At 41.7% G+C, this 23226-nt stretch overlaps 1 protein-coding gene across 5 annotated transcripts in view; it reads right to left on the reverse strand.

Annotated features, from left to right (window-relative positions):
• LOC126335033 (NAD kinase-like) overlaps positions 1-13286 on the reverse strand; it is a 904299-nt gene extending 891013 nt beyond the window's left edge. For all 5 annotated transcript variants that reach the window (XM_049997888.1, XM_049997887.1, XM_049997883.1 and 2 more), the window contains exons 1-2: positions 13178-13286; positions 12532-12665 (exon numbers count right to left, since the gene is read on the reverse strand). In XM_049997888.1, the coding sequence (XP_049853845.1) occupies positions 12532-12650 (119 nt within the window). In that variant the 5' untranslated portion in view covers positions 12651-12665; positions 13178-13286. The remainder of the gene's footprint in view (positions 1-12531; positions 12666-13177) is intronic.
• Between the last annotated feature and the right edge of the window lie 9940 nt (positions 13287-23226).

The following is a 23226-nucleotide window of genomic DNA, read 5'->3' on the forward strand; positions in this document are numbered from 1 at the left end:
CAACACCGCGTTTCCTGGTGTGTCCGCTGTGCCGTGCGTGTGATCATTGCTTGTACAGCCCTCTCGCAGTGTCCGGAGCAAGTATGGTGGGTCTGACACACCGGTGTCAATGTGTTCTTTTTTCCATTTCCAGGAGTGTAGATTTCGATCACTGTTAATTTCTCCATAAATACGTACAACTCAAAATGTGCAGTGTGCCTGCGTTGTTTAGGAGCCTGCACTGCCAGGTATTCACACAGTTTATCGCATACATGTGCCGTAAGGAATTAAACATAAACAGCAATACACATTACGCCAAAGTTATTCCCTGTGGCTTGACGAAAGCACACGAATTTCATGCAAAATCGCTTCTAAAAGGAAAAGAAACGAGATGTAAATCATTGATAATAACATTAAACAACGTAATAAGGTATTCCGGTTGGTTCAGAACCTAAAAATTAATTTTGAGTCATACTAGTATCTTGGACATTAGTGTTATACAATACCCACTGTAATCAAAACGGGTTGTTTGTCCCCGTTGCTACCGAACGTTAAATGCATACACTAACATTTTCTGTGGCGCACCACTCAACAACCGTAGAGCATTTTATAATCTCCAAAGGGATGATCGGGAGCTGTGAGAGCACAATGCCGCCGCAACGGCAGCTACCGGGTGCCAGCAATCGGGGCCCCGGAGACCGGCGCATTTGACCATCAAAGGCGGACGGTCAGTCAAGAAACCCTTCCCAAAAATGTTACTGGACCGAACTGTTATCACCGGTGTGGCAGAAAGTGGAATACATTGTAGCTGTACTGCAGTTACACACATGACTTCTGCATCCAGAAGAAAGGTACTTTAAAAATTCGGGCAACGAGCAGTTTCGACCACTGAATTCAGAGGCGCACTGTTTATCACGAGACAAGGGCGTAGACATACCAGGAGACTTTGAACAGAAGACAAGACTTCCTCCAGGAAGTGCCGCAGCCTACAGCGTTTCCAGATTGTCAGAGAGCAGATACTACCAGCGTGGTCTGTTATTTGTCCCCTATCCCCCAACGCTGGTCTCAGTTCCGGAGAATGACAGTTCATATGCCCGTTCTAGCGCTTTGGCTTCCATAAATCACTTTAAGGATATGCTGGGGTGGCTAATTTCCCTTCCCCAAACAAAGTCTGCACTTCGTCTCTTAAAACCGCGGACCTCAGTGGAAGGATACGTCCTTACTTCTTCGAAATACTAGTGACAACATTTTCTTTCACCTTCAAAATTCGTGCGGCTACCTTCGTGCTAAGAGCTGATACTGTAGAGTGCGTCAGGATCAGGTTTCCTTTCAGGAAAACCTAAATCAGGATGGCCGGACGTGGGATTGAATCGTCGTCCCCTCGAATGCGACCTGTAACAGGTCCGCTGTGTTCCTCTATTCTTCACAGCAGATCATCTATAGTCAAAGCAAACAACACAATGGCCATTCGAAAGCTGAGAGAATGAATAAAGGGAATAGAGAGGTAAAAAGTTGCTCGCCAAATGTTTGCCGGCCGTTGTGGCGTGGTTCTAGGCGCTTCAGACCGGAACCGCGCTGCTGCTGCGGTCGCAGGTTCGATTCCTGCCTCGGGCACGGACGTGTGTGATGTCCTTAGGTTAGTTAGGTTTAAGTAGTTCTAAGTCTAGGGGACAGACGACCTCAGGTGTTAAGTCCCATAGTGCTCAGAGCCATTTGAGCCAAATGTTTCAACCTGAGGATACTAAACTGTCACAGATTCTGCCAATTAACTTCTATGAGTTAGTGATAACACATTTGCACTTTTGCTGCACCAATAAATTAAGAGCATGGACAGAGGATTCTAAAATAAGCCTAGATACATAACAAAGCTTTTTGTAGTAAAGTCTGGTATACGAAACCATAATAGCTGTGCCAGAACAGGTTAGTCCTATTCAAAGAAAATGTAAATGCTTAAATTTAAATGCTTAAATTTCTTTTCACTAAAGGTGTGTGCAATACAGTGCAGATTCTAAAATGATAACAGCCTTTTGAAATAAACAAAGTAAATAGGGCTGAATAGGGCAGGTCATTTTAGGAGGAGGGAATTCGAAATAACATTATAAGCAGACAATGTCATGGCAATCAATATTGTTCCAACACTGATATAAGTGTAATTCCTCATAAGGCTCAGAAGACAAGCAAAGCAAATTTCCAATGAGTCGAGATTAAAACTCCAACCCTATCATTCAAATTACCAATAAAGTATGCTATCTGCAAAAACGTGAAGCACCCACAAGGGGAGGAGGAAACAAAATGAAACTTCACAGGCTGAGAGGGTATATGATGTTATTTCGGCGACTACAAAATTGAGCCAACTTACAGAAAAAAACGGTGGTAGTGTACACCTATCACCACAACAAAGTTGCACCTTTTGTGGTGCAAGCACTGATGCAGTTGGGAAAGGTGTCATAAAGCCTTTGTACACCCCCCTCCCCCTCCACCTGAGGTGAGCTTCTCACACCTGCTCTAACTGGTCCTCTACACCCCGGATACTGGCACCACGATGGAGCTGATCCGGTCTCTCAAATGTTCTGCCAGTGACAGATCTGCGGATCTTGCTGGTCATAGGAGCACCTCAACATCACGCAGACAGTTCATATGACATTTGCTGTGTGGAGATGAGAACTGTCCTGTTGGAAAATGGCTGCACGATACACACTTCGAACAACTTCAATTGGAAAGAACACACAGAAAATGTTGAGGGAAGGCAGACCAAAGTCTGCATTTTACTGGCAGAACACTTAGAAAATGTAACACATCTGCTGAAGGTCTGCCTACACTACACTTGTCTGTTCTCTTTTAGAGTACTGGTGTGCAGTGTGGGATCCTTACCAGAGTACATCTAGAAAGTTCAAAGAACGTCAGCACACGTTTTATACTATTGCGAAATAGGGGAGACAGTGTCACTGACATGATACAGGATTTGGGGTGAACATCAGTAAAACAAAGGCATTTTCCACTGAGGCGGAATCTTCTCACAAAATTTCAGTCACCAACTTTCTCCTCCAAATGCAGAAATATTTTGTTGATGCTGACCTGCACAGGGAGAAATGATCACCACAATAAAATAAGGAAAATCAGAGCTCGCTCGGAAAGATATAGGTGTTTGTTTTTTCTGTGTGCAGACTGGAATAATAGAGACTTATTGTGAAGGTGGTTCAATCAACCTTCTGCCAGGCACTTAAGTATGATTTGCATAATACCCATGTAGATGTAGGTAAAACATGAGATGCAGGATGTCTCTGCCATACTGCTGTTTTGTCAGAGGTTCCTCAGTTACAACCAGCCATGACATGAAGAAGTCATATCTGATGGCCTTCCATACCAGTCAGGAGAAACCGCTGTGCTTCTCCACATTGGAAGACTGGGATCCCTCCCCTATTCTTGCTCATGGTGGTCATGCAGTGCAGTGTGTATCCACCATTCAACGCTGAACACAGCACATCAGTCAACAGCAGCCCATGCTTCCCAGACCTAGAACAACTTCAAATGTGATCATTTGCATTGTACTGTTAACACCTGCCAACCAGCAACCAGATACCCTCAGTGAGGCTCCTTTTAAACTCTGTGAGGTGCTGTTATCACTCTCACACACGAGTTCGGAATATCTCTGCATCTTTCACAGCAACTACTTAACAGCGAAAACTGTTCATCGCTTATACACCCTACAAAGCCTACTAACAATACTGAAACTACACTAACACACTTTGGTGCCTGTTCTACCTGACACAAAAAATTGAATTATTTATCATTTACATATCCACCGTGGTGTATACATGTATGGAGTTACACTGACATCCAACCATGTCTTCTAGTTGCTTCATTTAGATGTCAGGCAGTGTATATTTAAAAGAAAGATGAGGTGCTTCATTAACATTAGTTAGAACAGTAATGACAGAATTCCCCCACCAGTGAGTCACACATCCCACCAAAGGTGTTAAAAGCATCATACTATGACAACGTTATTTTATACTGTAACTAACAGGTGTCTTCCACAACTGAACAACTAGGCTGCATATTACTACTTTTTCACATTAGTTGCACACTAACAATCAAGTAAAGATTTTTGTACCACAATCCAAACAATGAGAACACTAATAAGAATAATTCTAATAATGTTATGGTGGCAAAATTATGCTTTAGAAACCAGATGAAAATGAAAATCAGGTTCCTCTTCTGCATCACACATATTTCCTTTGGAAAATAGCTTTAATGCAAAATAACATGATTTCCCTTTTACAAAATGTATAATGGAAAGAAACACACAATTTCTGATATCCAGTAAGTGAATATAATAAAAATGTAAACAATATACCGACATGAATATGGAAAATATCATCCACACCAGCTCAATCACAGTTACAACATGGCATTATCACACTGCTTATGTAATAAAAGTAATCAAGAACCTTTCTAACACAACACAAAAAATAATAGTTATGGCATCATTTCGAATTTATCTGCCCTAGACTGGAAACTGGTGTATATCTACCGATCTCCAAAGCACGCAATATCACTGTAGCAGAGGAGAGAGTGTCTACAGAGAGAGAGAGAGAGAGAGAGAGAGAGAGAGAGAGAGAGAGAGAGAGAGAGAGAGAGAGATTTGGAAGCAGAGATATGGTGTGACTGCACAATACTTTTCTGTATTATAGAATAATAATCCATATAGAGCAAGTAAGAATTTTGATAATTACTGGTTATTAATCTCAGAGAGAGTCATGTTCAGTTCTACGAAATCAGAAGTGAAAAAGGTTTATACATATGTTTTCAATAATATATAATCGAACCTTCTATATGATAATGTGAGTAGTTGTCTATTCTCATACCACTGTTTTTGTGTTTCATGATTTTTATCCAACATCATATTAAATAGATAAATTACTATTCATTGTTAAAAAAATCGTATCTTGAACTGCCAAAAAGCTGCTGTATGGATAACAATATTTGTAGAAAACTATGGTAGTTTCGATTAGTGGAGCTATTGTCTAGGCAATATATTATAAAATTATGAATAAACCCACTGCCTGCAAAAGTGAGGAGTCCCTTACTAATACAGAATACCACTAACATTCTTATATAACTGGCACACTTGAAAATCCAGCAGCCACCATCAGTGAAACTATTTCTGTTGGCTCAAATGCAGCTCCAGTCAAAGTAAAAAGAGAAAGAGTTAAATCTGCTATCCCAATGACTCAATCACACAAAAGGCTTTCCCCACATTAAACTGGAAGCACTTAACCTCACAAATGCTTACACAACATCAGTGACAATATAGAAACAAACTGAAAATGAAGACAAAACCCTGTCATCACCATTATACTGTGGTAAAGGGATGGCACATGCTGACTATACAATCAGATAAGCACTCTCAACAAACAATGTTGTAGCAGTGGGCAAAGACAGTGAGACATGCTGCTACAATTTGAGTCAATCACAGAACTACCAGGAGGATAACATAATACTTATATTACTAGGAAATCTGTGAAGTCCCACCTTTGTAATTACAGTTGGTACTAAAGTCGACAGTGTATTTAAAATAAAGAGATGAAATGAAAATGTATGTAATAGTCTGCATGTATACAACTTATCTGATGACCATCAGAATGAGTAACTCGATAACTTATTTGCCACAGTAATAATCTAATACAACAGACTGATGTCCTTATTTTTTGTAACAGTTTACTTTTCAATGTCCTGCTAAATGTTTTAAATAAGAAAAATTCGTTTAAATTGTGCAAAACACTCTTGGTCTTTTGGGCAATGCCAATACAGGGTAAAGCCTCGAGTTTTTAACGATTACCACCATCGTCTTTGTCAGGAGTAACTGACGGTCAAAACTGCTGCTGTAGTGGTCTTATATAACTCATAGACAGCTTCTGATTGGTTGGAAATTATGTAATGCTGTTGCAGACGGTGTCAGCATCTGCGCTGGTGGTGCCACTGCACCAGTAGTGCCCGTGTTATTCTGGTTATGATACGAAGTTCCTTTGGACATGAATGCATGTCCAAAGAAACAGGCACTGCGGCATTTTGCATATCCTTTAGACAGGCACAGCAATATCTTATTTCTCTGCCGATACTGGGCAAGTGACTTTCAAGTACAATGTCTGACCTGCACAGGAATATACATAAAGGATGTACAAGTACAGGTCATAGATGCATAGTTGACTACATGTGGAAGTTTGGGTTTGGCCATAAGTTGTGCATGGGTAGCCAAATTGAAAGACAACCGCTCGCGATAAGTGGGAAATCCGGGTTCAAGTCCTGATCCAGCACAAATTATCATTGTCATCATTCCATTCTACAGCTGATGGTTGTCCTTATTCACAATTTCAAATACATTTAATCTGCTCCAGTAGTAGCAAGTAAATTGCAATGAATCTCTATGCCTCTTCTCTGCATCGAGATCTCACTTCCATGCACCAAAAGATTCTAACCACGGTCAAAGATAAAGTTCTTCTTGCACAAGCTTATTTCCACAACCTTTTTAGTTACAGAAGCCCAGTATGTAGGAGCCCAGACAAAATTATTGTTTTGTCAATAATATGGTGTTTGTTTGTAAAGCGGTGCTCAGAAACTGCAGATTTATCCAGGCCTTGATTTTTGTATGCCGCTGATGTTCTGAACAGGTCCAAAATGGTGTGCATGGACTGACCAATGCAATTGTTTCCACACTCACAAGGAATGTTGTAAATGACATGGGACCTGAGGTTGAGACAGTCCCCAACAGGGCATAACATCTCCTTTTTGTTCTTAGAAGTTCGGAAAATAGATCTTATACGTCGTCTTCCCAGGACTCTGCTTATTTTGCTGGATACGGCATTACAGGAAGGAAGGAATACAGCCTGTGGCTCATCATGTGAATGTTTGATATTTTCATGTTTCCTTTTCTTGGAGAAGACTGACTTCATATCAGGTGAACCATAGCCATTCTTTCAGAACACGTAATTCAGATGATTAATTTTTGAATCCAAGTGGTAATTATCAGAAACAGCATTTGCTCTCTTCTGGACTGGCTGATAAAAACTTAAGGGTGCTAATATATAAATCAGTGTGCATTGGCTTGTAGTACACTTACTGGCTGAGACATCCATCCAACTTTTGTTGTACTAAAACATCTACAAATGGCAGCATTTTTTCTTTCTGTCTCACAAGTGAACTAAATGTTTTGTGGATAATGCTCATATGTTCAAGGAAGTCCTCAAGAGCTTCTACGCCATATGCCCACAGCATAGATGTTTCATCAACATAACAATAAAATGAAGATGGATGAAGGAGAGACAAATTTAATGCACATTCCTCAAAATTTTCCATAAAAAAGTCAGTCACTGCTAGAGACAACAGAGAGCCCATAGCCATTCCATCTGCAGTTTCATAAAATTTACAGCCATACAAGAAGTAAGTGGTTACCATAATACATTTTGGTAGAATGAAAGTTGGATGAATGTCTCAGCCATTCAGAGTACTGCAAGCTGGTGCACACAGATTTATATCTTAGTGCCCAGAGTTTTCATTATCCCGTCCAGAAGAAAGTAGTTTTAAATAAATGATTACACAGAGCAAAAACTTTTCTGATAAGGGATACTTGGATTACAAAATTAATCATCTGAAGTACATGTTCTGAAAGAATGGCTATGGTTCACATGATATGAAGGCAGCATTCTCCTAGAAAAGAAGATGTGAAACATTCACATGATGAGCCACCGATTCTATTCCTTCCTTTCTACAGTGCTATAGCCACCAAAATAGACAACATCCTGGGAAGACAAGGTGTAAGACCTATTTTACAACCTCCTAAGAAGACAAAGGAGATGCTACGCCCTGTTAAGGACAGTCTCAGCTACAGAATACTTGGTATTTATAACATCTCTTGTGAGTGCAGAAGCAAGTACTATCCGTACCGTTTCCAACCATAGTGCAGAACATCACCATCACATTAAAAACTGAGAACTGGAAAAATATGGGGTCGCTGAAAACACTATTACAAGTAAACACAAAAAAAATATTTGATGAAAAAAAAGTTTTGTGCCAGGCTAGTACATACTGTGTTCCTGAAATTAAAGATCCTGTAGAAATAAGAATGTGCGAGAAGAACATTGTGCCAGCAGATACAATATTAGCAGTGCATGGAATTGAGCTTCTGACGCAAAGAAGGGATGGAAATATTCATTGCAATATACACACTGCTTCGGGAGGGGTGCCACCACCAGCACAGATGTTGACACCAACTGCGACAGCACTACATAATCACCAACAAATTGGAAGCTATCTGAGGGCTATATCAGACCACCAAAGCAGCAGTTTTCACAGTCAATTGCTCCTGATGAAGATGGAGATAATCAGTGAAACCTCAAGATTTTATCTTGAACTGACATGGCAAAAAATCCGAGAACATATTACAAAAACAGTGCTGTCATGAAAGACTTCATTCTCATTCATTTAGATTTCCATTTACAAAATTTGGATCATATCAAGCTTCACAGGGTATTAGGTACTTTACTGTTCAAATCATGCAATCAGCTGTATTTCAGGTCAGTTGCCTCCCAAGTAAATATAGTACTCAGTTTTGGAAACACAAATATTGTCCGATATAGAATACACATAGAGAAAACATTGAAGTATTCTGTTCATTACTTCACTAATAACACTATGATGTTGAAGCAATAAAAACACACACACATAATTGGCATACCAGTTTTATTATTCCTCAACATCATAATGTATAATAATGCCAATGACAATGTGTAGCTGCACAGGATTAGCCAAGTGGTCTAAGGCGCTGCAGTCACGCACTGTGCAACTGATCCCGGCGGAGGTTCGAGTCCTCCCTCGGGCATGAGTGTGTGTGTTTGTCCTTAGGATAATTTAGGTTAAGTAGTGTGTAAGCTTATGGACTGGTGACCTTAGCAGTTAAGTCCCATAAGATTTCACACACATTTGAACATTTTTGACAATTTGTACTTAAAATTAGCTCTTTCAGACATAGGGATCAAAACCCTCTCTAGAGTGCCTTCTAGCTTATAATTCAAAGTTTAAATCTACATCTATGCTCTGCAAACTACTATGAAATGCAGGGCAGTGTGTGCATCCCATTGTACCAGTTATAATTCTTCTCGTTCCATTCAGTATCGAGTACAGCAAGAACGATGGCTTGATGCCTCCGAGTGTGCTGTATTAATCTAATTGTGTCCTCAAAAGCCCTGTGTAAGCGACTTGTAAGAGGTTGTAGTACGTGCCTTAAATCATCATTTAAAGCTGGTTCTTGTGACTGTGTAAGTAGGCTTGCTCGGAATAGTTGATGTCTATCTTCACGAGTCTGGCAGAGTTTCTTCAGCATCTCTGTCACACTCTCTCACATGTCAATCAAACCTGTGATCATGCACGCTTCCCTCCTCTGTGTATGTTCAATGTCCCGTGTTAGTTGGTTCAGGTACACACACTTGACCAACATTCCAGAATGGATGGCACGAGTGATTTGCAAGCAGTTTCCTTTGCAGACTGTTTGTTTTTTCCCAGTATTATATCCATAAATTGAAGTCTACTAAATGCTTTACCAATGACTGAGCCTATACATTCATTCCATTTCATATCCCCACAAAGTGTTACATCCAGGTATTTGTATGAGTTAGCCGAATCCAACTGTGACACATTGATATTATAGTCATATTGTTTTTGTTTCTTTGTAAAATGCACATTTAAAGTAAGTAGCCAGTCTTTGTACCACTTTGAAATCTACTCAAGATCTGACTGAATATTTACGTGGTAACTTTGTTACAGATAAGTACCTCATCTGCAAAAAGTCCGAAGTTACTATTAATATGTCTGTATGGTGATTAATGCACTGCAAGGGTCCAACCCAACACATTTCCCTGGGACACACCAGAAGTTAGTGCTACATGTCACTGATTCTCCCTCTAAGATAACATGTTGTGTCTTCGTTACCAAAAAATCCTCAATCCAGTCACAAATTTCACTAGCTGCCTCATATGATTGTATTTTTGGCAATAAGTGTAGATGTGGTATGGAGTCAAATGCTATTTGGAAATCATATAATACTGCATCTACGTGACTGCTTTGATCTAAAGCTTTCAGTGTGTCATATGCTGATTGGCATGGACAAGGTCATTGGGTTCGAGATACATTATTATATTTGAGTTCAGAATACGTTTCAAATTCTACAACAAATCGAAGACAAGGATACTGGATGGTAATTTTAAGGTTAAATTCTACTACCCTTCTTGTAAAAAGGTGTGATCTGCACTTTCTTCCAACTACTAGGCAATGTTTTTTGTTTGAAAAATCAACGATAGCTTATAATTAGAAAATGGGCTAACTTAGCAGCAAATTAAATATAGAACCTGATAGGTATTCCATTGGGCCCTGGAGCTTTATTAAGTTTCAACGATTTCAGCTCTTTATCAACACCACTAATACTCTCAATTATTTACTCATTTTTTTTTAAATTGGTAGGAGGATCAAATTGAGGCAGTTCTCCTGGGTTTCCCTTTGTGCAGGATTTCAGCTTTTGCTTTGCTGCCCTTACTTTCAGTTCCTGTCTCATTCGCAAGTGACTGGACACTAAGTTTTACAGGCAACTAAAATATCTTTGGGTTTTGTGGAAGATCATTTGACAGTATTCTGCTATGGTAGTCATCGAAGGTTTCATGCAACATTGCTCTATTGACAGCTAAATGCATTCTATTCAGCATCTATCTTTGTATAGCCCCATGCTTTGTTACTGACCTATTATGCAGTAGTTTCCGCTCCTTTAGAAGTTTCCTTAAAGTGGCTGTATACCATGGAGACACCCTCCCATTATCAACTGATCTACTGGGTACATATCCATCCAGTGCTGAACCCCCTCCCCCCCCCCCCACCCAAACAAAAAACTAGCAAAAACGAAACAAAATCCTCCAAACACCCCAAACTCCACCTCCTTTAACCACTCCCAACCTACTCAATAGCTCTTGTAAACACAACACCCACATTTCAGTCCATAAATAACAAGAAAATGGTTCAAATGGCTCTGAGCACTATCGGACTTAACTTCTGAGGCAATCAGTCCCCTAGAACTTAGAACTACTTAAACCTAACTAAGCGAAGGACATCACACACATCCATCCCCGAAGCAGGATTTGTACCTGCGACCACATAAATAACACACAACAGTAATCATACCTGATACTAACATGAATGCATAAACCCCACTAAACAATAAATCAGTGTAAAACACTGATGATACAGTACAGTCTTCTGACAGCTTCACAGAATAATTGCACAAACTCACATAACCAAATACCATAAACATCTTCAAACATGAACATCTACCACAAGAGCATGACACTAAATACTACAACATGCCATCTACAAACATGATCCAACTCAAAACCACAATGACGTCATGCAACACAGCTTATGTCAAGGGTCAAAGCCGACATGTGGAATCGGACACTTCCTTGACCCTAGGAGCTGACACATCTTTAAGACATCATCATCATTAGATCCATAGTTGCAAATATGTATGCCTATGATACTATACATTGTTTTATTCAGTCCTGGGTCTGTTATTAAGTCACACTCACCTTCTTCCACTTCCATACTCCATTTTTTCAACAATCACTGTTTAGGCTCTTACATATCTGGACACTAACAATTTTTTATTGCACAAAACATATTACACTTAAAGTACACAAGATCCCAGAGAAACATACAAGAATGTTGGAGGCAGGACAGTCCAGTACAGGAGCAACTCCAAGACTAAATAACACATCAAGGGACACTATAAACAATTGTATTTACAACAGTCTGAGTCACAAAGTAACATTCTCTCATGGTCATGTTGCAACTAATGATCAATGTAGTACTCATCACAAAACAATATCATGTTCCATGGATCATTTGCATGCTAAATCATAATGAGATGGAATAAGTCATTTTATATCTACACCATAAATTATTTTGTAAATAAGGCTAAATGCTTATCATTTACAAGAGTGTGTTATAAATACTGCTGTATAAATTTTAAAGTTTATGTTTTAATGAATGCCTGATGGTAAGACCAAGGGCACTTATACTTGAGGGCAAGTGTTTTACTTTTTGACTTTGTTCTGTATTAGTGTTCAATGTTTGTTTTCTTGACACGCTCCCCAGCAAGAGGTTTACTGTGAATCAGACTTATGGAACAAGTAGCTGACTCCTATACCAAGGTAGCGAAGCATACACTCTCTGCTCAAATGCAAAAAACTAAACAAAATTGCTATATGGCACTTAGCCAATGTTTATAAGCGCAAATGATCAAACATCGTGGGTCTAACAAATCAAAACATAATATCATTTTAATTCTTTCCCTTGGTGCACGATGAAATGGTTTAAAACCAAGCTAATCATCTTTGTAGGCCCTTGTAAACAATGAAATGCTTGCACTAATAAAGACAAACTTGACATGACCCCCACAGTGTCATAAGGATCGCGCGTTTTAACAATGTTACACGAGTATGATGCAGCAACACTCACCTGAAACCTTGAAGCTTCTCTTGCACTCTTCCTACAACAGTTTTCTTTGGAGACTGTGGCCGGTCTTCTAAATCCATACCAACCATAGCCTGGGCGAGATGAAGGTTCTCTTCATTCATGGTGAAAAGCAGCGGCTAAAACACCAATACACTATGTCAGTTACAGCAGTCTCAGCAGACAACGAAAAAGCGTCAAAACTAACTATTCATGTTGTTTTTAAATAATACACATAGGATGACTGAGGCTGAAATTTTATTTATGGGCAGGTACACTGTAAATCGAATTCGCATCAGAGGTTTAGAGAGAATCCTGCGTCTACTCTAAAAGATTTTTTGGATGTAATATGCCGATAAATTGTAAATTCGGTGGGAGAAGCAGGGAATTATTGTTAGCAATTAATATTCCACCACCTACAGGCATGAATTTCTCTAAATAAACAAATATGCAACAACACTTGCTTTGCAAAAAAGTCGCGAACGGATTGTAAACAATGCTCAAAGTTTGAACACAAGTGTACTGCTTCTCTAACTCAACTACCCTCATCACAAGATTGTCGGGATATATTCTTTTATCAGCACACTTTGATCTGCATAGACAGAGGTGGATATCTGTGATGCAACAAGAAATAATCACTTGATGCTAATACCTGTCACTTTGTATATATCACAACAAGCGGCGCGACGCGTTCGGCACAAACAACAACACGACGTTCTCCCACCAACACACAGCTTACAAATGACGGGCAGCGGCACTGGGACGAACAGCTGTTTTATTTGATGGTGCTGCCATCTCTCATCGAAGCTTCAAGCTAGTCGCCGCCATTGTGGCGTTGGTCGCTCTCCAGGTGGAACAAGTTGCCGCTGTGTGGCAGCAGCATCGTTTCTTGCTGGAATAAACTGGTCTCTGGCGAGAAGACTACACGTAAAAGCTATGTCGAAGAGCTTAGTTACTATTCAGACAGCCTATTTAACAGTGAATCCATCCTATTTTAGAAAAATAAAAATAGCTGCCCACACACGAGCGGACTTCCGTGACAGGACAATTCCGCAGGTTACCGGGGGAGAAAGGGATTTAGTCCCTCCAATCTGCCCGCAGGCAGGAGCCATTTCTGTGTGGTATAAATCGGTGGATTGCATGATTTATACGCGGGTCCAGGACTGCGGTACATGCACGATAGGCCAGAGACCACAGGCGACGGATTTCAGGAACTGTGTCTGTGCCTCACCAAGAGTATGGTGGGCAGTGCGGCGTCTTGAAGGCCATTTATGTATTTAGTATATTTTCGCACTTCTAAAGCAGTTTACATCTTCGATGGAAAGTATGGACGACGCCAGGAAGAAAGTTGTGGCAGTCGCCAGCGGTGTGTACGCTATGTACTCATACATCCTTCGAAAGAAAAATCGTAGAATTTGGGAGAAAAAATGGAATGCCGAAAATGAACATTCCAGCCATCCGATTCGTAGTCGCAGAGATACTAAACCAGACGACTTCATGAATTACTTAGGAAAAAGCCAGAATAATTTCGAAGCACTTATTAGTGTTACCACTTAGTAGCCGATATTCAGGGTGATCCTTATTAACATTTAAGAAAACTCGGCAGCGGCGTAGATAACGCTGAGACAAGCAATTTAACGTAAGAAAAATCCCAAAAGAGATGAGTGATCTACGTCTACATCTACATGGATATTCTGCAAATCACATTTAAGTGCCTGGCAGAGGGTTCATCGAACCATCTTCGCAATTATCTATTATTCCAATCTCGTATAGCGCGCGGGAAGAACGAAAACCTATATCTTTCCGTACGAGCTCTGATTTCCCTTATTTTATCTTGGTGATCGTTCCTCCATACGTAAGTCGGTGCAACAAAATATTTTCGCATTCGGAGGAGAAAGTTGGTGACTGGCATTTCGTGAGAAGATTCCGTCGCAACGAAAACCACCTTTCTTTTAATGATGTCCATCCCAAATCCTGTATCATTTCAGTGATACTCTCTCCCATATTTCGCGATAAAACAAAACGTGCTGCCTTTCTTTGAACTTTTTCGATGCACTCAGTCAGTCCTATATGGTAAGGATCCCACACCGTGCAAGAGTATTCTAAAAGTAGACGGTCAAGCGTAGTGTAGGCAGTCTCCTTAGTAGGTCTGTTTTCAAAGTGTCCTACCAATAAAACGCAGTCTTTGGTTAGCCTTCCTCACAACATTTTCTGTGTGTTCCTTCCAATTTAAATTGTTCGTAATTGTAATGCCTAGGTATTTAGTTGAATTTACGGCTTTTAGATTAGACTGATTTATCGTGTAACCGAAGTTTAACGCGTTCCTTTTAGCACTCATGTGGATGTCCTCACCCTTTTCATTATTTAAGGTCAACTGCCACTTTTCGCACCATTCCGATATTTCTTCTAAATCGTTTTGCAGTTTGTTTTGATCTTTTGATGACTTTATTAGTCGATAAACGACAGCGTCATCTGCAAACAACCGAAGACGGCTGCTCAGCATTGTTTCCCAAATCGTTTATATAGATAAGAAACAGCAAAGGGCCTATAACGCTAACTTGGGGAACGCCAGAAATCACTTCTATTTTACCCGATGACTTTCCGTCAATTTCAACGAACTGTGACCTCTCTGACAGTAAATCACAGATTTAGTCACACAACTGAGACCAATTCTATAAGCACGCAATTTCACTACGAGTCGCTTGTGTGGTACAGTGTCAAAAGTCTTCTGGAAATCCAGAAATACGGGATCGTTTTGAAATCCCTTGAAAATAGCACTCAGTACTTCATGTGAACAAAAAGCTAGTCATGTTTCACAGGAACGATGTTTTCTAAATCCATGTTGACTGTGTGTCACTAGACCGTTTTCTTCGAGGTAATTCATTATGTTCGAACACAATATATGTTCTAAAATCCAGCTGCATATCGACGTTAACGATATGGGCCTGTAATTTAGTGGATTGCTCCTACTACCTTTCTAGAATATTGGTGTGATCTGTGCAACCCAGTCTTTGGGTATGGATCTTTCGTCGAGCGAATGGTTGTATATGAGTGTTAAGTATGGAGCTAATGTATCAGTATACTCCGAAAGGAACCTAATTGGTATACAGTCTGGATCAGAAGACTTGCTTTTATTAAGTGATTTAAGTTGCTTCACTACTTCGAGGATATTTACTTCTACGTTACTCATGTTGGCAGATGTTGTCGATTCGAATTCTGGAAAATTTACTTCGTCTTCTTTTGTGAAGGCATTTCGGAAGGCTGTGTTTAGTAACTCTGCTTTGGTAGGGGGATTTTGCGTCTGTTTAACTCTCGCATGTTTGTTTCGTTGTTTCTGCAAAAGTATTCTAACCCGTTTTGTGTACCAAGGAGGATCAGCTCCGTCGTTTGTTAATTTATTTGGTATAAATCTCTCAATTGCTGCCGATACTATTTCTTCGAATTTAAGCCACACCTAGTCTACTCTTATATTATTAATTTGGAATGAGTGGAGATTGTCTCTTAGGAAGGCGTCAGGTGAATTTTTATCTGCTTTTTATATGTATATTTTTCGCTTATTTTTCGAGGATTTGGGGATTACAGTATTCAATCTTGCTACTACAGCCCTGTGTTCGCTAATCCCTGAATCGGTTTTGATGCTGGTTATTAACTCAGGATTATTTGTTGCTGAAAGGTCATGTGTGTTTTCGCAACCGTTTACTATTCACGTGGGCTCATGAACTAATTGCTCGAGATAATTTTCAGAGAATGCGTTTAGCACAATTTCGGATGATATTTTATGCGTACCTCCAGAATTAAACATGTATTTTCGCCAACATACCGAGGGTAAATTAAAGTCACCACCAACTATTATCGTATGATTCGGGTACGTGTTTGAAATCAAATTCAAGTTTTCTTTGAATCTTTCAGCAACTGTATCATCTGAATTGGGAGGTCGGTAAAAGGATCCAATTATTATTTTATTCCTGTTGCCAACAATGACCTCTGCCCCTACTAACTCACAGGAAGTATATCTACTTCAATTTCGCGAGAAGTTAAACTACTTCTGACAGCAACAAACACGCCTCCGCCAATGTGTTTAGCCTATCCTTTTGGAACACCGCTAGGTCCTTCGCAAAAATTTGGGCGATAGCCAGCTTTTGTGCCTATAACGATTTGAGCATCAGTGCTTTCTATTAGCGCTTGGAGCTCTGGTACTTTCCCAACACAGCTACGACAATTTACAACTGTTATACCAATGGTTCCTGTATCTACTTGTTTCCTGTGTTCAACCCGTACCCTTTGTGACTGAAGCCCTCCTTGTGTTTTCCCGAGATCCTCTAACCTAAAAAACCACCCAGTCCACGTCACACAGCCCCTGCTACTCGTGTGGCCGCCTCCTGCATATAGTGGACAACTGACCTATTCAGCGGAACCCGAAACCCAAACACCCTTTGGCGCAAGTCGAGGAATGTGCAGCCTACACGGTCGCAGAACCGTCTGAGCCTCTGATTCAGCTCCTCCACTCGGCTCTGTACCAGAAGTCCGCAATCGGTCCTGTCGACTATGCTGCAAATGGTCAGCTCTGCTTTCATCTTGCAAGCAAGGCTGGCAGCCTTTACTACTTCTGTTAGCCGCTAGAAACCAGACAGAATCTCTTATAATCCAAAGTGACACACATCATTGGTACTGACGTGAGCAACCACCTGCAGTTGGCTGCACCCTGTGCTCTTTGTGGCATCCGGGAGGACCCTTTCCACATCTGGAATGACTCCACCCGGTATGCACACGGAGTGCACATTGGATTTCTTACCCTTCTTGTCAGCCAAGTCCCTAAGCTGCCCCATAACGCGCCTAACGTTGGAGCTCCCAACTACCAATAATCCCGCCCTCTGCAATTGCCCGGATCTTGCAGGCGATGTTGAACGTGTGACGTAACCAGGCGATGTACCTCGTCGCCTGTGTAGCTGTTGTGTAGCTGTTGAGTCTATGGGTCTGCCACGCCAGATCATCCCAACACGAGTCAAGTTTTCGCATAAGTAGGGCTCGGGACTCACATGCGCAACAGTAGTGCGTAGATCGCAGGGTTCGTATCTAGCGTTTGGCAGGCAGTATTTTTTTTTTTTTTCATTTCGTGAGACAATTGCGCTTTTACATTGAGGTAAGATTTATTGATCTGTATACCGGTTTCGTGTTCTCCGCTGGTTTGTTGCAAAGTGCAGTACAACATAAAAACCTACCGTATTGCGTCGTAACCAGTAAACGACCTACATTTTCATTTCTAATTGATGTCTCTAAACAATAAATAAATAAATGGACAAAAGAAAAAAAACACAGATTAAGAACAGCTTATCCCCCCATGAACCATGGACCTTGCCGTTGGTGGGCAGCCTTGCGCTCCTCAGCGATACAGATAGCCGTACCGTAGGTGCAACCACAACGCAGGGGTATCTGTTGAGAGGCCAGACAAACGTGTGGTTCCTGAAGAGGGGCAGCAGCCTTTTCAGTAGTTGCAGGGGCAACAGTCTGGATGATTGACTGATCTGGCCTTGTGTCAATAACCAAAACGGCCTTGCTGTGCTGGTACTGCGAACGGCTGAAAGCAAGGGGAAACTACAGCTGTAATTTTTCCCGAGGGCATGCAGCTTTACTGTATGATTAAAAGATGATGGCATCCTCTTGGGTAAAATATTCCGGAGGTAAAATAGTCCCCCATTCGGATCTCCGGGCAGGGAGAGGATGTCGTTATCAGGAGAAAGAAAACTGGCGTTCTACGGATGGGAGCGTAGAATGTCAGCTCACTTAATCGGGCAGGTAGGTTAGAAAATTTAAAAAGGGAAATGGATAGGTTAAAGTTAGATATCTTGGGAATCAGTGAAGTTCGGTGGCAGGAGGAACAAGACTTCTGGTCAGGTGACTACAGGGTTATAAACACAAAATCAAATAAGGGTAATGCAGGAGTAGGTTCAATAATGAATAGAAAAATAGGAATGCGGGTAAGCTACTACAAACAGCATCGTGAACGCATTATTGTGGCCAAGATAGATACGAAGCCCACACCTACTACAGTAGTACAAGTTTATATGCCAACTAGCTCTGCAGATGACGAAGAAATTGAAGAAATGTGTGATGAAATAAAATAAATTATTCAGATAGTGAAGTGTGATGATAATTTAATAGTCATGGGTGACTGGAATTCGGTAGTAGGAAAAGGCAGAGAAGGAAACGTAGTAGGTGAATATGGACTGGGTAAAAGAAATGAAAGAGGAAGCCCCCTGGTAGAATTTTGCACAGAGCACAACTTAATCATAGCTAACACTTGGTTCAAGGATCATAAAAGAAGGCTGTATACATGGAAGAAGCCTGGAGATACTGACAGGTTTCAGACAGATTATACACTCCTGGAAATGGAAAAAACAACACACTGACACCGGTGTGTCAGACCCACCATACTTGCTCCGGACACTGCGAGAGGGCTGTACAAGCAATGATCACACGCACGGCACAGCGCACACACCAGGAACCGCAGTGTTGGTCGTCGAATGGCGCTAACAGCGCAGCATTTGTGCACCGCCGCCGTCAGTGTCAGCCAGTTTACCGTGGCATACGGAGCTCCATCGCAGTCTTTAACACTGGTAGCATGCCGCGACAGCGTGGGCGTGAATCGTATGTGCAGTTCACGGACTTTGAGCGAGGGCGTATAGTGGGCATGCGGGAGGCCGGGTGGACGTACCGCCGAATTGCTCAACACGTGGGGCGTGAGGTCTCCACAGTACTTCGATGTTGTCGCCAGTGGTCGGCGGAAGGTGCATGTGCCCGTCGACCTGGGACCGGACCGCAGCGACGCACGGATGCACGCCAAAACAGTAGGATCCTACGCAGTGCCGTAGGGGACCGCACCGCCACTTCCCAGCAAATTAGGGACACTGTTGCTCCTGGGGTACCGGCGAGGACCATTCGCAACCGTCTCCATGAAGCTGGGCTACGGTCCCGCACACCGTTAGGCCGTCTTCCGCTCACGCCCCAACATCGTGCAGCCCGCCTCCAGTGGTGTCGCAACAGGCGTGAATGGAGGGACGAATGGAGACGTGTCGTCTTCAGCGATGAGAGTCGCTTCTGCCTTGGTGCCAATGATGGTCGTATGCGTGTTTGGCGCCGTGCAGCGTGCAGGTGAGCGCCACAATCAGGACTGCATACGACCGAGGCACACAGGGCCAACACCCGGCATCATGGTGTGGGGAGCGATCTTCTGCACTGGCCGTACACCTCTGGTGATCGTCGAGGGGACACTGAATAGTGCACGGTACATCCAAACCGTCATCGAACCCATCGTTCTACCATTCCTAGACCGGCAAGGGAACTTGCTGTTCCAACAGGACAATGCACGTCCGCATGTATCCTGTGCCACCCAACGTGCTCTAGAAGGTGTAAGTCAACTACCCTGGCCAGCAAGATCTCCGGATCTGTCCCCCATTGAGCATGTTTGGGACTGGATGAAGCGTCGTCTCACGCGGTCTGCACGTCCAGCACGAATGCTGGTCCAACTGAGGCGCCAGGTGGAAATGGCATGGCAAGCTGTTCCACAGGACTACATCCAGCATCTCTACGATCGTCTCCATGGGAGAATAGCAGCCTGCATTGCTGCGAAAGGTGGATATACACTGTACTAGTGCCGACATTGTGCATGCTCTGTTGCCTGTGTCTATGTGCCTGTGGTTCTGTCAGTGTGATCATGTGATGTATCTGACCCCAGCAATGTGTCAATAAAGTTTCCCCTTCCTGGGACAAGGAATTCACGGTGTTCTTATTTCAATTTCCAGGAGTGTATAATGGTAAGACAGTGATTTAGGAACCAGGTTTTAAATTGTAAGACATTTCCAGGGGCAGATGTGGCCTCTGACCACAATCTATTGGTTATGACCTGTAGATTAAAACTGAAGAAACTGCAAAAAGGTGGGAATTTAAGGAGATGGGACCTGGATAAACTGACTAAACCAGAGGTTGTACAGGGTTTCAGGGAGAGCATAAAGGAACAATTGACAGGAAGGGGGGAAAGAAATACAGTAGAAGAAGAATGGGTAGCTCTGAGGGACGAAGTAATGAAGGCAGCAGAGAATCAAGTAGATAGAAAGACGGGGACTCGTAGACATGCTTGGGTAACAGAAGAATTATTGAATTTAATTTATGAAAGGAGAAAATATAAAAATGCAGTAAATGAAGCAGGCAAAAAGGAATACAAATGTCTCAGAAATGAGATCGACAGGAAGTGCAAAATGGCTAAGCAGGGATGGCTAGAGGACAAATGTAAGGATGTAGAGACTTATCTCACTAGGGGGAAGATAGATACTGCCTACAGGAAAATTAAAGACACCTTTGGAGATAAGAGGACCACTTGTATGAACATCAAGAGCTTAGATGGAAACCCAGTTCTAAGCAAAGAAGGGAAAGCAGAAAGTTGGAAGGAGTATATAGAGGGTCTATACAAGGGCGATGTACTTGAGGACAATATTGTGGAAATGGAAGAGGATGTAGGTGAAGATGAAAAGTGAGATACGATACTGCGTGAAGAGTTTGACAGAGCACTGGAAGACCTGAGTCGAAACAAGTCCCCAGGAGTAGACAACATTCCATTGGAACTACTGTAATCCTTGGGACAGCCAGTCCTGACAAAAGTCTACCATCTGGTGAGCAAGGTGTATGAAACAGGCGAAATACCCTCAGACTTCAAGAAGAATATAATAATTCCAATCCCAAAGAAAGCAGGTGTTGACAGATGTGAAAATTACCGAACTATCAGTTTAATAAGTCACAGCTGCAAAATACTAACGCGAAATCTTTACAGACAAATGGAAAATCTAGTAGAAGCCGACCTTGGGGAAGATTAGTTTGGATTCTGTAGATATGTTGGAACACGTGAGGCAATACTGACCATACGACTTATCTTAGAAGAACGATTAAGGAAAGGAAAACCTACGTTTCTAGCATTTGTAGACTTAGAGAAAGCTTTTGACAATGTTGACTGGAATACTCTCTTTCAGATTCTAAAGGTGGCAGGAGAAAAATACAGGGAGCGAAAGAATATTTACAATTTGTACAGAAACCAGATGGCAGTTATAAGAGTCAAGGGGCATGAAAGGGAAGCAGCGGTTGGAAAGGGAGTGAGACAGGGTTGTAGTCTCTCCCCGATGTTATTCAATCTGTATATTGAGCAAGCAGTGAAGGAAACAAAAGAAAAATACGGAGTAGGTATTAAAATCCATGGAGAAGAAATAAAAACTTTGAGGTTTGCCGATGACATCGTAATTCTGTCAGAGACAGCAAAGGACTTGGAAGAGCAGTTGAACGGAATGGGCAGTGTTTTGAAAGGAGGGTATAAGATGAACATCAACAAAAACAAAACGAGGATAATGGAATGTAGTTGAATTAAGTCGAGTGATGCAGAAGGAATTAGATTAGGAAATGAGACACTTAAAGTAGTAAAGGAGTTTTGCTATTTGGGGAGCAAAATAACTGATGATGGTCGAAGTAGAGAGGACATAAAATGTAGACTGGCAATGGCAAGGAAAGCGTTTCTGAAGAAGAGAAATTTGTTAACATCGAGAATAGATTTAAGTGTCAGGAAGTCGTTTCTGAAAGTATTTGTATGGAGTGTAGCCATGTATGGAAGTGAAACATGGACGATAAATAGTTTGGACAAGAAGAGAATAGAAGCTTTCGAAATGTGGTGCTACAGAAGAATGCTGAAGATTAGATGGGTGGATCACATAACTAATGTGGAAGTATTGAATAGGATTGGGGAGAAGAGAAGTTTCTGACACAACTTGACCAGAAGAAGGGATCAGTTGGTAGGACATGTTCTGAGGCATCAAGGGATCACCAATTTTGCATTGGAGGGCAGCATGGAGGGTAAAAATCGTAGAGGGAGACTAAGAGATGAATACACTAAGCAGATTCAGAAGGATGTAGGTTGCAGTAGGTACTGGGAGATGAAGAAGCTTGCACAGGATAGAGTAGCATGGAGAGCTGCATCAAATCAGTCTCAGGACTGAAGACCACAACAACAACAACATCCTTGGTCACATATAAAAGGTGTACGAAATTTGCACATTTTGCTCGAATGCGACTATCGCATCGCTCAATCCTCCCTTCACGCCCAAGCCCAATAGATGCACGTGTGCCGAGGTACGTCGTCTGGTGACGTCACATGTTCAACGTTTCTAATTTACTTTTGGGGTATTTCCCGATATTTGGGACACCATGTGTCTTCTATTACATTACCGGTATCTCAGCGTCATCTAGGACATTTCAGGAGTTTTTATACGTAAAGAAACAATCACCCTGTGTAGCATCTGGCGCAGCAAATTGTACATAAAAGCTGTCTTTTATTTTTAGAAATGGTGGCCCCGAAGCTACAGAAACAAGACCCTGTGATGTGTGAAAGCATTTCACCAGAACAAAGACTGGCCACCAAGCTTTGATATTTAGCTACCGGGCGGAGTCCCGAGGATTAAAAATGCACAACAAAGATTGCAGCACAGACGTTGGGATACGTGGTTCCCGAAATGTGCCGAATGATTTACGAGATCTTGAAGGATGAATACATGAAGGTAAGCGTAAAGACTTAGTGACATTTTGAAGTAAATTGCATTTTTATTGAACAGTGAACATACTTATACTGATATACAAAGGCAAAGATTACCTATTCAAGAAGGAACGTATTAA

Source organism: Schistocerca gregaria, chromosome 2 (genome assembly GCF_023897955.1).
Source record: "Schistocerca gregaria isolate iqSchGreg1 chromosome 2, iqSchGreg1.2, whole genome shotgun sequence".
In the NCBI taxonomy this organism is placed as follows: Eukaryota; Metazoa; Arthropoda; class Insecta; order Orthoptera; family Acrididae; genus Schistocerca; species Schistocerca gregaria.